At 45.0% G+C, this 14,627-nt stretch overlaps 1 protein-coding gene across 4 annotated transcripts in view; it reads left to right on the forward strand.

Moving 5' to 3' along the window:
• The window catches only part of LOC138453590 (blood vessel epicardial substance-like), a 904,667-nt gene that overhangs the window by 828,440 nt on the left and 61,600 nt on the right, over positions 1 to 14,627 (forward strand). For all 4 annotated transcript variants that reach the window (XM_069606590.1, XM_069606589.1, XM_069606587.1 and 1 more), the window contains one exon: positions 214 to 322. In XM_069606590.1, the coding sequence (XP_069462691.1) occupies positions 214 to 322 (109 nt within the window). The remainder of the gene's footprint in view (positions 1 to 213; positions 323 to 14,627) is intronic.

The raw sequence follows: 14,627 nt of genomic DNA on the forward strand, positions 1-14,627 counted from the left end.
TTTAAAACTGAGCTTAGTTTTCCTCTCGTGTCTGGAAAAAACACATTTTATTGAAGACTACTGATTTGGCTCCATTCCATTTACTATCTATCTGTAGCAGATGTTTGGGCATGCTGGCACAACGTCTTCTATCCTGACCAATGTTAGTAGTTAGCAGTTGAATTGTTTTTAAATCAAATATGTACTTTTTTCAATAATCTATCTTTTTATTAGAATGAAGGTCTCTTACCGAGGACATTTTCTGCATAATATTTATCCCAATGCCTACATAGATTCGCCTGAATTCCGATCGACACAGATGAACCGCGGTGAGAAGTTCCAGGTAAGTCCTGATGCAGTATTAGAAAATGCAGTTCGATAGGTGTGTGGGGGACATTGCTGTAGAAAGCTGGGCCTGATGTTATCTGATTGGGTTCCCAAGCCCTAATGAGGAATTGGGAGGAAATGTTGCCTGGGTGTGTCTCAGCAAATGGTCATCAGTGTCCAAGGTGATTTTCTATGCCTATGTTGTCACTTAGCAGTGGATAAGTCGTACATTTAGGATCCACTCTCTGTTGCCTCCCCTTTGTACTTTTGCCTCTATCTTATTTAGCTTAGAAACCTCTGGGTATTAAGCACGTTATAAATAACCAATTACTATTACTACTATTATACCATGCCCTAAAATGAATACTATTTTAAAAATGACTTGCTTGTTTTGCGTTTGTTACCATTGATTATCAAACTTCTACTCTTTGATTCCAGATCACTGCCTACATTTGGGGACTTTTAGGAGGGTAGTTTCATGGGCCGGGTGCCGTCCCAAGCTTGAGGATGTTGGCCCTTTAAGAGTTACTCAGTGGATCCCAAGACCACCCGCACTGAGTCCCCACTCGAAGGCAGAGGACACATACTATAAAAACTGTCTCGCCATTAACCAAATGTCTATTGAAAACCGCTTGCAACCAATTGCTTGATGGAATAGATACATTTCTCTTTCTGTGAAATCAAGGAGTTGATACAGTTGCAAGTTCAACAGCACTAGTTCAAAAAAGCCATTTTCTATGAACAGAAACAGGCTTCCCCCGTTCAGGCCATATGCTTTCCCAGGGTGTCCTTGACTTCTGTTTCACACGTTGAGGCAACCAAGGACTACATCTTAGGGCAGGCAGTTTAGGCAGCACTAGGAGCATCACATTTAAGATGCCGGCAGGCCCTGACATAGATGAGGCCCAGCCCTCTTTCTGTGCACTTTATACAGGTCACATTAGGCAATTAGGGACAGCTCATCCTAGTATCACACAGGTGTAGACAATCACCAAGAGTGTTAGATTGTAACAGAAGTTGCAGGGCAGGTGGTGGGATTAAGCTCCCTCCAAGAACCCAGAAAAAGAGAGAGAGAGGGGAGGGTGGGGGTGGAGGGTTCAAGAGGAAGGTACAGGCCCAGCTCCTATGTCTACCTAACACAAACTTGCATGGGCCTAGCTGACAAGTATATAGAATGGTCTGTTCGACTAGGGAAGCCAACGCCTCGTTGCACTGAGAGGTCTGAGGTGGACATTGTTGTTGTGGAATTTTAGTTGTGGGTTACAGGACCCCAGAAAGCCTGCAAAAACGTATTTTGGACAAAGGTCTGCGCTATTAAGGACACCAAAGACAGACTTGACCATATTGCCCCTCTGACTCTAGAAAAGGGAAGTTGGTGGACTGTAGGAACAGTGGCCAGCCTTTACTTCTTGTAATTCCAGGAAGGATTGTATATATATATATATATATATATATGTATTTGTACAGGGTGGAACAATGCTCATTTGATCATAAAAGTACAAACGATAGATGAGAAATAAGAGTTGATGGGAAGCAATGAGCTTCTTACAATGGGGCGAGTTTGAGTGACATTCTGACCAGGTTGTGGCTGGAAGAGTCATGGGGGACAATGCATGGGAGAACATACTTTGATTAAAGACAACCAACATTAGACATTTGTAAATGCAGGTAGGCGGTATGGCCTGCTGTGTTAGGGATGTGACCATGATGGATGAAGTGCTAGAGGCTGTAGAAAGTGAGGGACAGAGTAGAGGTAAAGGCAATTTTTTATGAAGAAGACAGATGAGCGGTAGATTAAGAAGGTAGCTCATAGACAGGGAGGTAGGCTTTTAGTTTGGATTTGAACAAATTGTTGTGAACTGTTTCTCGGATATCTGGGGGAAGACAATTTTATGCAAGTTGAGCAAGAAGCGAGACAGAGCGGAAGCGAGAGGTAGCACAACGAGGCAAGGTGCCACAAGGTGAGTCAAGGAGGCAGAGAAGAGATTATGAGAAGGCTTGTAGAGTTGGATAGATGAGGGTCGATACAGTAGTGCCTTTCTGTGGATATTTTTGTGAGCCAGGAGCAGAAATTTAAATCTGGCACTGTTTTGCGTCATTAGCCATCCAGCCTGGTGGTGATACGAGGAAGGAGTTGTGAACTGAGACAGTTCAAAGAGAGTCCTGGTCAAAGTACCCTCTAATTATTTTTCTCTAAGTGCGGAAATCATTTGCTTTTGTGTGCACGTTATTTTCCATGTGCGCAACTGACTAACGAGCAAAACCACTTTGGGGGCATGTGTAGTTAGCTATCGTCTATAAGCTTGGAAGGGTGATTCTCCTTCCCCAACTAATGCAATTCTTTACAATTCATTTTAAACAATGCATGGTACAACACTTTTTCTAAAGACAGCCTAAAAATCTAATATTTTATATGTAATTATAAAGAGAGCTCATCTACCAATCCAAGACCTCAAGATCTTCCACAGTACCCAAAAAAAGGTCTGCTATACAGAGAAAAATATGTCTATGCACCTAAAACATTGTATGATCAGTATAAACAATAGGTTTAATTGTGGCTATTCATTTGTCAACACTGCTCAGAGACAATACATAAAGTATGTTATGCCACTGGAAACAAACACTCATGTTATTCACCAAAAATAATATTGATTGATTGATTGATTGATTTATAGAGCACTTTACACCAAGGCGCTGTACATTGGAACAACAAAATACAGAGTAATAACAATAACTTTATGAGCAAATTACAACTTGAATGATTCAGCAAAACAGTGCAAAGAGCAATTGACTGAGAGGGGGCGGAGTGGAGTGGGAACAGTAGTGTTGGGGGAGGGGGAGGGGAAGGATTGAATAAATGTAATAGGAGGGGAGGAAGAAAGTAAAGGTAGAAGGGAGAGGGATTAAAAGAGGGGAAAAAGAACAGGGGGGAGTAAAGAGGGCAGGGGGGTGCATCAAGGTGGAGAGTGGAGGAGGAGGGATTTAAGGGAAGTGCGAAATGAGGTGAGGGAAGTGGAAGAGCGGATTGAGAGGGGGAGAGAGTTCCAATGCAGAGGAGCAAGAAGTTGGAAGGAGCGGAACCGGGAGGAAGCACAGGGGGAAGGGGGAACAGTGAGAAGGAAGTGGTCAGCAGAACGAAGGGGGCAAGAGGGGGAGTAGAAGGAGAGAAGGGAGGAGAGATATGGAGGTGCAAGACCATGGAGGGTTTTGAAAACAAGGCAGAGAAAGTGGAATTTAAGTTGTAGGTGGAAAGGTAGCCAGCCAAGGTGAGAGAGCGAAGCGGAGATGGAGTCACGGGAGGTAAGGAGACAGAGGGTACGAATAGCAGAGTAGTAAATAGATTTGAGAGGGGTAAGCTGAGATGAGGGAAGACCGAAGATTAGAGAGGAACAATAGAAGAGGCGGGAAAAGATGAGAGAGGAGATTAGGAGTTTAGTAGCATGGAATGTGAGGGAGGGACGGATTTTGCGAATATTGTAGAGGTGGTATCTGCAGGAGCGGGAGGTGAGTGAAATGTGTTGCGAGAAGGTGAGAGAGGAGCCAAAGAGAACACCTAGGTTGCGAGCATATTGCTTATCATATTTGATGTGGCTGCCAAAAAATTCAGAAATTATAGATTATTTGTAGATGCAATAATGACAGCGACAAGGAATGTGCCAGAAAACATAACAACAGGAGTTCATGTGCCAATTTAATTCAAGGCCTGAGAACATGCCTCTCATAAATCTGTTTAAGGATGATAATTGCATCCAAATAACTGCACCACAGAATATGATGACCATAATTCCTGTGCCTCTGCTTTCATTGTCCTGTGAAAAGAGTTGTGACAACACTTACTCAAGAGTGACATAGGAAAGTACTCTCCCCGATCTCAAAAGGAACTTTAAGGAGAAATAGCATATTTTAATAAGCATAACGTATTGCTATTGGCAAAGCTAAATAATGTTTTACTCCTTGCAAAATCATCTGATTCCAAGTTGGGAGTACATTCTTATCAGAGCCATGTCTGTAACGTAATACATCCTATAGTTTTGCTCACCCTTCCTTAGAACAGCCTAGTCAAAACTCAAAAATAGCCTCACTGAGGTTTCTTATGGATCCCTGTTGTAGAAAATCACATACATTTGCCTTTTAAGTTAATACCAGCAATGCTTATATGTACAACAAAAGGGGTGCCTTCTTCTGTAACTAGGTACCCCTCTTCTACAATTAACTGTTAACTATACTTAAGTTATAGTGCCCATTGAAGGGCTTCTCTACATTTTTGGTGACCTCGAAAGGATCCCAATTGAGGAGACGTGCAAAAATGGGCCGGGGGGGTCCGCCTGGCTTAGGCTTAGGTGTTAAGCCCCGATAAGCTATCTCAATTGCAAACTGCAGTGACAGTGCCGGGGAGTCCAGTAGAGTCATCAACATTCGCTCTATATGATCTTCCATTGATCCTTTGATGTTATCCTTGAGAACCCCTATAATACGTAGATTGTTACGTTTAGAACAGGATTCTAAGTCATCATTCTTTTTGCCTATAGTCGCAACTTGTTTAGTCAAAGTGGAAGCATACTTTCCTAATGATATAATCTCAACCTCGGCTGTTCCAACTCTCTTTTCCGTTTGTTACCCAATGGTCACTTCTTTCCATCCTACATTTTATAGACCTGATAATGCCATTCATGTAATCCAATTTCGTGTGAATGGCGGAGAATCCTTCCTGCATATAATCCATCATGTGGTTTAAACTATTACTTCCTGTTGCATCTTCGTCCGTTAGCCTTTCCCACCTCCTCCACGGGGTTCGGCGTTGCTTTAACAAACATATTGATTGAACTCTGTTGTTTACTGGCACCTTTTGGCATGGTATAAGAGCCCCAAATCTCACAGCGCTGGCAGGTTGTCTGTTAGAGTAGGATGGTGTAGTTACATATTGTGACTGCCGTTGTGGTATTTCGGTGTGCAATCAATCTATGGCTGGGCCAATCTCCACACTCCACAATCACTGCACTTCTGCGTGTGCAGCTGCTTGGTGTATTCCCTCCGGCGGACCGAATATATCCCTTCACTCCCCAGGGCATGATCTGGTGCACTCATCCACTCGCAACTGCCAATAGCATGTATACGGTGCAGAAGGTCTAAAGTCGCAGCAACTGCGTATGGCGTCGTTGTCGGAACAATCATGGGGGAAATATAATATTGCCAGCAGACATGAATGTGCCAACACTCGTAAAGCAACTGTATGGGCCATTACTTTATTGTTTCATATGGTGGTCACCCCACGTTCTGCTTTTTGTGTCGACAGTAATGGTTCAGTGACGTTATTCCTGGCACTTACTTCCCTCCAGTATCGATGATGTGTTTCTCTCAATAGCAGGCACCTTCATACAAAGCGCTCGACGTACCCACAGTTTAGGATACCGTTCTGCCCTTCCCGTTGCAGACCCTCAAGCAAGACACAGCTTTCCAGTCACCAACACCAGAGGGACGATGGTTCTCTCCACCGGTCGCATCTCACTTCGATGGGCCTTTAGGAAAGAGCAGTGTTGCCGCGGCCTTACTGAAGGAGGAGGAGTTTCCTGCCTTCGCCAGCTCCAGTGGCCTGCACCGCGTGGTGGCGGCGTCAACAGGTCTGATTGATGCACCGCTCTCACTGCATCTCAGCCCCAGCTAATATCGCCAACCAAGATGGCAGATGTGCCTGGATGCATCAATGTCACTTCCGGTTAACACTTGGCGATATAGCCCTTCGCAGACAGTGTCAGATGTTTCACAATGTTTACTGATACTGTGGTGCCTGCTGACAGTTTTCTCTTCATGTGTTTTCTTCTTTTTTGCTTCTTGTTGTTTTTCCCTCGTTGTGGTCCCGTATTCCTTTCCTGACTCCTTTGTTTTCTCTGCTTGCCTGCCACCTTCATACACCTGTTGCTCTCCTTTCCTGCCTTATCCTCCTCCTTCATGCAGTCAGTTCGCTTATTGGCCGAACCTATGGATTTCTGTGCTGCTGTTTCCTCCAGCATCCTTTTCTACAACATCTTCACACATCTACACACTTTCCGGTCCCCTATATCAGAGTCGCCAAGTAAAGGGCACCCTTGAGTTTGTTATGGTACGCTGAAGTCACACAGGCTGCGGTGCTCCTGAGTTAGGTGGCCATCTTGTGCTGTGTGCAACAGCGCCCCCCCCCAGTATATTTTAAAGGTACAGGAGATGTGGAGGGCCGGGATGGGGGACCAGTTAGACCGATCAGTTCCACTTTTCTACTTTGTTATTAAAAGGGGATTACTCAAGGAAGTGCAGAAGGATCTTGATAAGATAGTAGGCGGAGAAGCGAAAGGGTGGCCCGAAATACAGACTATAATAATACACCATTGTAAATGAATAAAAGAGAGGGAGAAGGAAATGGCACAAAGGGTGCATGCTGGGGAAGTGAAAATGGTACAGAAAATATTAGCAAAAATAGCAGTTGAAGGGGCAGTAGCAGCAGTGACACAAATAGATCCCGCAGAACAGACCACAGTGCAAACGGGCACGCGAATAGCAGAAATTTGGCCCAGCAGAGGACCAGGGCAATGGACCGCTGGACCTCAGCTGCAGTACCTAGAGTGGTACCAAGGAGGTCAGCAAAGTGGAAGAGGAGGACTTCAAGGAAGTAGAGGGGGCAAGGGTGGATTTGGAGCGGTGGGGCCAGGGGGGAGCAGGACCAGTTCAGTGTTGGGGATACGGGAAATAGGGTCTTTTTGCAAGAGAATGTAGAAGCAGGATGGGAGTGGGATACGATCTCTGCCCTCTGAATGACATTGTATAGGCAGAATATCCTGTAGTTCCCAACCCCGCAACCATTTTGTGCAGCATCCCAAAACAAGCAACACATTTCACCGTGGTGGATTTGAAGAATGACTTTCTTTCCATAGCCCTGCATCCAGACTCCCGATCTCTCACTGCGTTTACACATGCCGGAATGCAGTTAGAGCACATGAGATTGCCACAAGGGTACTGCAAATCCCCTAGTATTTTTAATAGAATACTACATGCTGATTTAGGGAATATCCAAGTGCCCAGTATTATCATTCAATATTTGGACAATCTGCTTGAGTGCAGTGACAGTGAGCAGCAGTGCCGGAGTGACTCTGTCACCCTCTTGCAGCTGTTGGCATACCAAGGGTACAAGGTAGACAAAGCAAAGGTACAATATTGCCAATTGATATTCGTCCACAGAAAGAAAATAATACCAGAATGTGCTGCACCAGTGTGCAGTGCTCCCCAGCCCAAGACTGTCAAGGAAATGCAGAAGTTCCTCAGGTTGTGTAATCACTGTAGGGCATGGATTCTAGATTATGCAGCATACACCAGGCCTTGGTTGCAGGGCCTTACAGAGGCACAGAAAACTGACAAGATTGCGTGGACAGAGGACATGATCACTAGCTTTATTGAGTTGAAAGAGGTCATCTCGAACTGCCCCAGTGTTAGCAACCCCTGACTATACCCAAAAGTTGTACTTATTCTCCCATTCCAATGTTCAGATGATGACAGCTGCACTCGCTCAAAAAAGCACAATGGGCCACAAGCCACTGGCCTATTACAGTGGGGTGTTAGACTCAGTGATTCAGGGACAATTCCCTTGCAAGCAAGTGCTTGCCACTGCTACATTTGCAATTGAAATAAGCTCCACTATTACCATGCGGTGCTCCGTGACATTGTATGTGGAGCATGCAGTATTCCCCATTCTGGAGCGGTCTAAATCAACATTGACCACTCAGTGAGCATCCGTGTATAAAATCATCCTATCCAGTTCAAACATTCCCATAGTGAGGTGCAAGACAGTAGGCATGCTACCTTTTTAACAGAATTGTTTACTGGGGAAGACCTTGCGAGGCATGACTGCATAACATTTGAAGGAGAGGAAAGGAGGACATATCAAAGCCAAAAGACAGCCCGCTTGAAGGGGGGTGGGGAGTCCTCTTTGTTGATGGGTCAGCAACTATTGAACACAGGACAGGCCTAAAACATAGTGGTGTGGCAGCGGTCCGCCTAATGGATGGAGAATATGAAGTGGTGGTGAAAAAAGGCTGCCAATGCATTATTCAGCACAAACAGCAGCGTGTCCTAAGGGTGCCCTATCCAACATGCTGCCTTATTGGACAAATTGATCGAAGCACTTTCCCAGCCCTCTGGGACGGCAGTGGTAAAATGCGCTGCCCATACCAATGACACAGACGCAGTTTCCATCGGCAATGCTGCTGCAGATGCCGCGGGCAGCCAAACTAGCTGCATATCTCCCCATGTCTTTCATTTTGGAGTATCCGGTGACAGAAAGACAGGAACAGTTGCCAGCCCTGTACACTTCCCTCCCAATAGCTCAGATCATTGAGTTACAAATGCAGGCACCCCAAGAGAAGAAATAGTTGTGGAGCCAGAGACGGTGTACACAGTCTCCTACAGATTTGTTATGGTGGCAAGATAGCACAGGCAAAGTTGTTATGCCACACGGACTACTGTTAATTGCTTTCGACCAGTTGCGCCATCCCGCACATTTGTCAAAACAACACATTGCTGCAGACATACAGGAAGCCTGGTTTGGTCCCAATCTCCAGGAGGGTCTTTCTACTATGATGATCATTTTCATAACCTGCCAAACATACAGCACAGGTCACACTCTAAGAACTATACAAGGTACTTTGCCCCGCTCTACTGGGCCATTCAGAGAGCTCCACATCGAATACACAGATATGGAGGAGCGGTGCAATGGGTCAAGATATTTCACATCCGATGCTAAAAGTTCCACCAAATCTTTAGTGAGGGAGGTGTTGCCTCATTGGAGTGCTAGTGATGTCTTTCGGGCAGATATTGGCACCCATTTCTTTAACAAGCTTGTTAAGCTAGTGACCACATTATTGGGCATAAAGCATCTAAGATGCACAATTTACCAGCCCCAGGCCAATGGGGTTGTAGAACGGATCAACTGACTGCTAAAGAGTAGACTATCGAAGTTGCACACAATGCTGAAGAAGAGCTGGGTGCATTGTTTGCCACTGGCGTTGTTCAGTATGCGCATGCAGCCCTGCAAGGATCACCGTTTATCACCCCATGAAGTGGTAACAGGACAGCGAATGCACATGCCCCTATCTACCATAAGAAATGCTTCAGATGCTCACAGGGCTGCGTCCGCTCTAGGGGATGAGTTCAGTGATTATCTTTCTGCCTTAACAAAAGCCATAAAATGTCTCTCAACAGATATCGCCACTGCGGTCTGAAGGCGCAGCCAGTGCTGCACCTACTTCAGTGACATCGCCACCACTACAGCCTTTCCCAGGGGATCAAAGGGATTAAGTTTTCATCAAAAATGTTGTCTGAATATTGAGTGAGCCTAGATACAATGTTCCTTTCACTGTTGTCTATGCCACTCTTCTTGCGGTAAAGGTTAATGAGCTGCAGTATTGGATACACCTTTTAGGATGTCCAGAAGGCACCCCATACTGCACCCCCTGCACAAGAAGTAGAGGTGTGAAAACTGTGACAAAATATTGATACGTCAAAACAACAGATTTACCTGTGTGTAAACCAGTAGTATTACGAAACTGTTTATAACAGCATGTTTTTACTGTATTATTCTTGTTGTGTATATACTATTCATATATACCATTGTTGTTTCAATGCTGCTATACACGGTTTGCACTTCATTTCTTTATTCCTTTTCCCCTCCCCTCCACTCTTTCATCTCTATCTATTCCTGCCTCTTGTCTTTCTCCAACTGTTTATCATGATGAAAATACAGATATCTGTGTATGCGCCTAAGGCACACTCTCAGCATTCTCTTTGTGAGCATTATGTTGCCATTGCATTTTCTTCCTCTTATACTTGTGTGATGCACTGTGTAGCTGGATTGTTTAGTTTATCTATGTTTGCATTAGGGATATATTTGGGATATAGTTGTATATGGGGAGAACATATAAACGGGGGAAACAGAAAAATGTCAACATTTCATCAACATATCTGGATTTCAATAGCAAAAACAAGAGTGTCACCTCTATTTCATTGCGCAGCCCAAACAAAAGTTAATGGGTACAAAGATAAACCAGATCAATGTCGATAAGCAGTTTTGAGGTAACTGCTAGTCCCTCGTATGTGCAGCAACCTGAGGTTCTCTTTGATCATCTTACCAATTGATTGTAAAATTGCATTTCCTTTTCAACCACTTTTTAGTCCCAGCGCCTCCTACATACGGCATACCTCAATCCAGTCTCTAGATTTCAAGTCTTCATTTTTCAGGGTCAATCTTTCATCATCATTGAAGGCTAATATGTTATCATTGAATGTCAATATATCATCATACAATGGGGGGACAGCGAAAAATAATGCAACTGTTATTGCTGTGAATGCTGCTCAAAAGGAGATGACAAATTTTACTAAACTTGCCATGTCATTATTATTCCCTAATATATTTTGTGTAATAATTGCGAATTCAAGTACATTTAAACGTTTTAAGAGACAAGTGAAGAGAAATAAGTACGATGAGTATCGAGGATTAGGTTTGGATGTAATTGAGGATGTCCACCATACAGAATTGAGTAATACCTGGTACGCAGACATGAACTGAGTGGAGAAAAAGAGGGTTAATGGGAGCTGTTACATTTGTTTCTGTATATAACATGCACCAGGGGCCCCCAAGGTATTAATGCCACAAGAGGTTCCACTCTTGGAGGCCCAATGTTTGGTCCATCTTACATTATGCAGACTGTGAAATTCTTTCCAGGCACAGAGCATACAACCTGCCCTGATGGATCCTGATGAGCAACAATGTGCCCAGAATCCTAAAGACCCACAGTGTTTACAACATCCATACATGAAGCTGGAAGGTGTAAGATATGTGGCAAATAGATGGCAAGAGACTACAATGAGCTGCATGGCGGGAAGCCTCGTAGGATTCAGAGAAGAAGTAACTCAAGGAGTGAAAGCTGTATGCAGAGACTATTGGAATGAGCATGTGGCAAAACTCACGTGGATTGAGGCGATGGAAGAACCAGTGAAAGTGCAGAAGTAAGAAGAATATGAACTGTGTTTTTACAATGAAGGTAGCATAGGGGCTAACAACAAATGCAACAAGACATTATACATCCTACACCTCAAAAAAAGGGACAGCTGCAGTAATGGACAATTATTGGGTCTGTGGCCAGCAGGTGTTTCTGCACCTCCCACCACTATGGAGGGGCATCTGCTTGCTGGCCTCACTGAACTCCGCTCTCTGCGTGGTCCCTGAAGAGCACTTGATAGTGGGTCCAGGCATGCAGTCTGCCCCAACAACAGCACACGTGGCCATTGTCATTACCACAATCCCACCACAGTAGCTCATATTCCGTATTCTGCCAGAGAAGGTAAAGAAAGAAAAATTGCAGAGAAAGAGGAGATCCAACTATTTGTCTCAATATTCATCACAGTTGCTCAAAGAAATACCGGACCATTATAGATTGTGTAGCAAAGAAAAGACTTTTTTTGCATCACTGTTACTGTCAGGAGTACAAGCAGTTGTCAATGGCAAATGTCTTCAAATCGTATGCTGGGAAGTGATACGGTTGAGGAATGACACTGAACAGGGACTCAATGCTATAAAGATGTTAGACTTCCTTACGGCGATGGAAGGTGGGGTTTGCAAAAAAATCATGGCTTCGTTCTGTATGTACGTACTCCCAACCGATGCTGACAATAAGTCACTTACACCCATAATAGTGGCCCTGCACACCCTCAGCGTGAACATGCAAACAGGCCAACATTCAGAAAAGTGACTGGTTTTATTACCTTTTTTCATGGGCACAATCGTGGATGGGGAGAATTGGTTGAAGCTACTGGTACCAGTAATGGTGGTTGTGTTGGTGATCTTCTGTACATGCGAGATGGGGCTTCGATGCTGTGCCAAAGCAATGCCTAGCAGTGCCATGTTGATGGTTTCAATGAGGACACACAGCACACCTCACGGTACAAAAGACAGCCAGGTATAAACAGATGACCCTAACATACCTCACATGGTTAGGTTAGAGCAGCATCTCCACCCCCCAGGCACTGTCACTATTCCCCACCAGACCCTGAAAACTATGACAAGCACTGGGTAGACCTTGCAGGAGATGACAGATGCATCTATATAACGTGTACCCCGGAACAGTATGCACAAGCAGGAGAATGTTTGCGAGTAGTATGTAAGTTACGGGTGCTAAAGAAGGTAACACGGGCGTATGAGGAAGCTGAGAGACTGGCGAGGGACAAAAAGGGAGGAGGAGGATTAGAGGAGGTTGGCATGGGAGTTTGTTAATTTAGATTTAACAAAGGAGGGGATTGTTGGGAAGCAGGGATGATCATTCCAGGCCTCCAAGAGGTTTCGTATGAGGCAGAGGCATAAGAGTTTGATGTAAGGGTTTGTGGAGCCCGTAGGGAGGAAGCTGGTGTCAGAGGAAGCTCCCCCGAGGTCAGATTACTATATGCTTTAGTGCAGATTGTGCCGGGAATGAAACACCATCTTAGAAAACAGTAGCCATTTTCGAATCAAGGCCTAGCGCTGTGCTGCAGCCAGGATGGTAGGCCTGGGCCCAGAACAGAGAGATACGTGTGTGCCAGCAGGGTTGGTTTGTAACATAGGTAGCAGTGAGAAAGACCAAACAGGTGGAGATCCATAAACCTCTCATTGTTTCACACTGTTAGCATCTGTATCTCAGAAGGAATGGGCCCTGCAAGGCCATGAGGGGGCCGAGAGCGGCCTGCAAAGAGTAATCCCATGACAAGGAGGGCACAAGCCTCCAACCTTCACCCATCCAAACCTTACGTTATTGTGCCCAGATGCCCACATCCCAAGACCCTAGCATTCCAGTGTGCCATTCACCCCAATCCACTGACCATAAAACTGTTAGTGTGCTAAGCCAGTACAAAGATCACAATAGATAGAAGAGTTCACCCCACCCCTGGTCACTTTCATTTGTGCTCCGAGGTGTCAGGGAGGGAAAGTAAGAAATGTATGCCTGGGGTGGGAAGAACTTGAACAGTTCTAACTCATCTGTGATCGAGCAGTGGTTTAGAGTTATGGTGACCTTGAAAGTAGCCTCTCTGCGCACGCGTCTGCACTAGCAGGTGCACATTAGGCCACAGGTAGAAGATGTACTGAATTGGTTTTAATTAGGAGCTCGGCACTTGGATGGCGTATGCAGAAGGATCCGACGTGGAAGAAGACAAGCAGATGAAGCTGAGACCAATGGCCTGGCATCCCCTATGGAGCAGGCCACCTATGTATAGGGTCTCACCAACCAGTTATGTGGATTTGTAACCTAAGTGATGTACGTCAGTCATGACGTATTTTATCTTTAAAAGCTGGTGTTTATGCTGAATTTGCCAGAGCGCTCCATGGAAGCAAAGTTCTTTGCTATCACATACTTGCTTTTAGAAGGATAAACCTTGTTCTCCTTGCAAGATGTCTGCTTGGCTTTTTTCCCAGGTGAGTTGTCTTTTTTCTGGTTTGAGCATTGAGGAGCTTCTCTACATCCTTCACCACTAGAGATAATACTTCTTCGGTATTAGTGTGATTAAAGTGGCAGAAAGAGGCAGAGGATGATGGTAGAGTAGGTGCAATGTAGAATGTAGGAGGAAGGAGTGTGAAGAAGGTCAAGAGAGAGTCTCCAATTTTGGGAGTCTTTGCAGCAAAGTATTCAGCTAGGTCATTAGCTGTGAGAGTGGAGTTGATAGGCATAGGTTTAGGAGGAGTGAATAGTGAGTTTCAGGTGCCCTGTAGCCGACGAGGATAGTTGCAGTGAGACACAATAAGGATACAGTACAAATCAGTTTTTGCTCTATGAAGAGAGGACTTGTGAGAGTTCAGGGCAGAGAAGTAAAGTTTTAGGTCCTCCTACGAGTCGGTACGCCTCCATTTGCTGAGCAGCTGACGCATGTCTGGCGGAGAGAGCGTATGAATGGGATGGCCCATGGTTGAGGATGCTGAGACTTAAGGGTGAAAGTTAGCAGTGGGATGTGAGAAGAGAATGAGTCATATAGTAGTGATGGAAAGCTGAAGAAGGCAGTATTAGTGGAAAACGCATCAGGTGTGAAGGAGGGGAGTGAGAACTGTAGGTCTGAAAGAAAGCGAGGCATGGCAGAAGGTTTACAATTCAAAAGAGGTAAGAGAGGATGTGGCATTGGAGATTTGTGAGGCATTGAGGCGTGAAGAGAGTTGGTGGCCAACGCCTCTACCTCTGCTAGTCAGATGAGGAGAGTGAATGAAGGATAGTTTGGAGTCATGTAGGCATGCCAGGGTGGCAGTGTCAGATGGAGAAATCCAGGTTATATTGACAGGAAGGAGGTCT

Source organism: Ambystoma mexicanum, chromosome 4p (genome assembly GCF_040938575.1).
Source record: "Ambystoma mexicanum isolate Mex_15411 chromosome 4p, UKY_AmexF1_1, whole genome shotgun sequence".
NCBI classification, from domain to species: Eukaryota; Metazoa; Chordata; class Amphibia; order Caudata; family Ambystomatidae; genus Ambystoma; species Ambystoma mexicanum.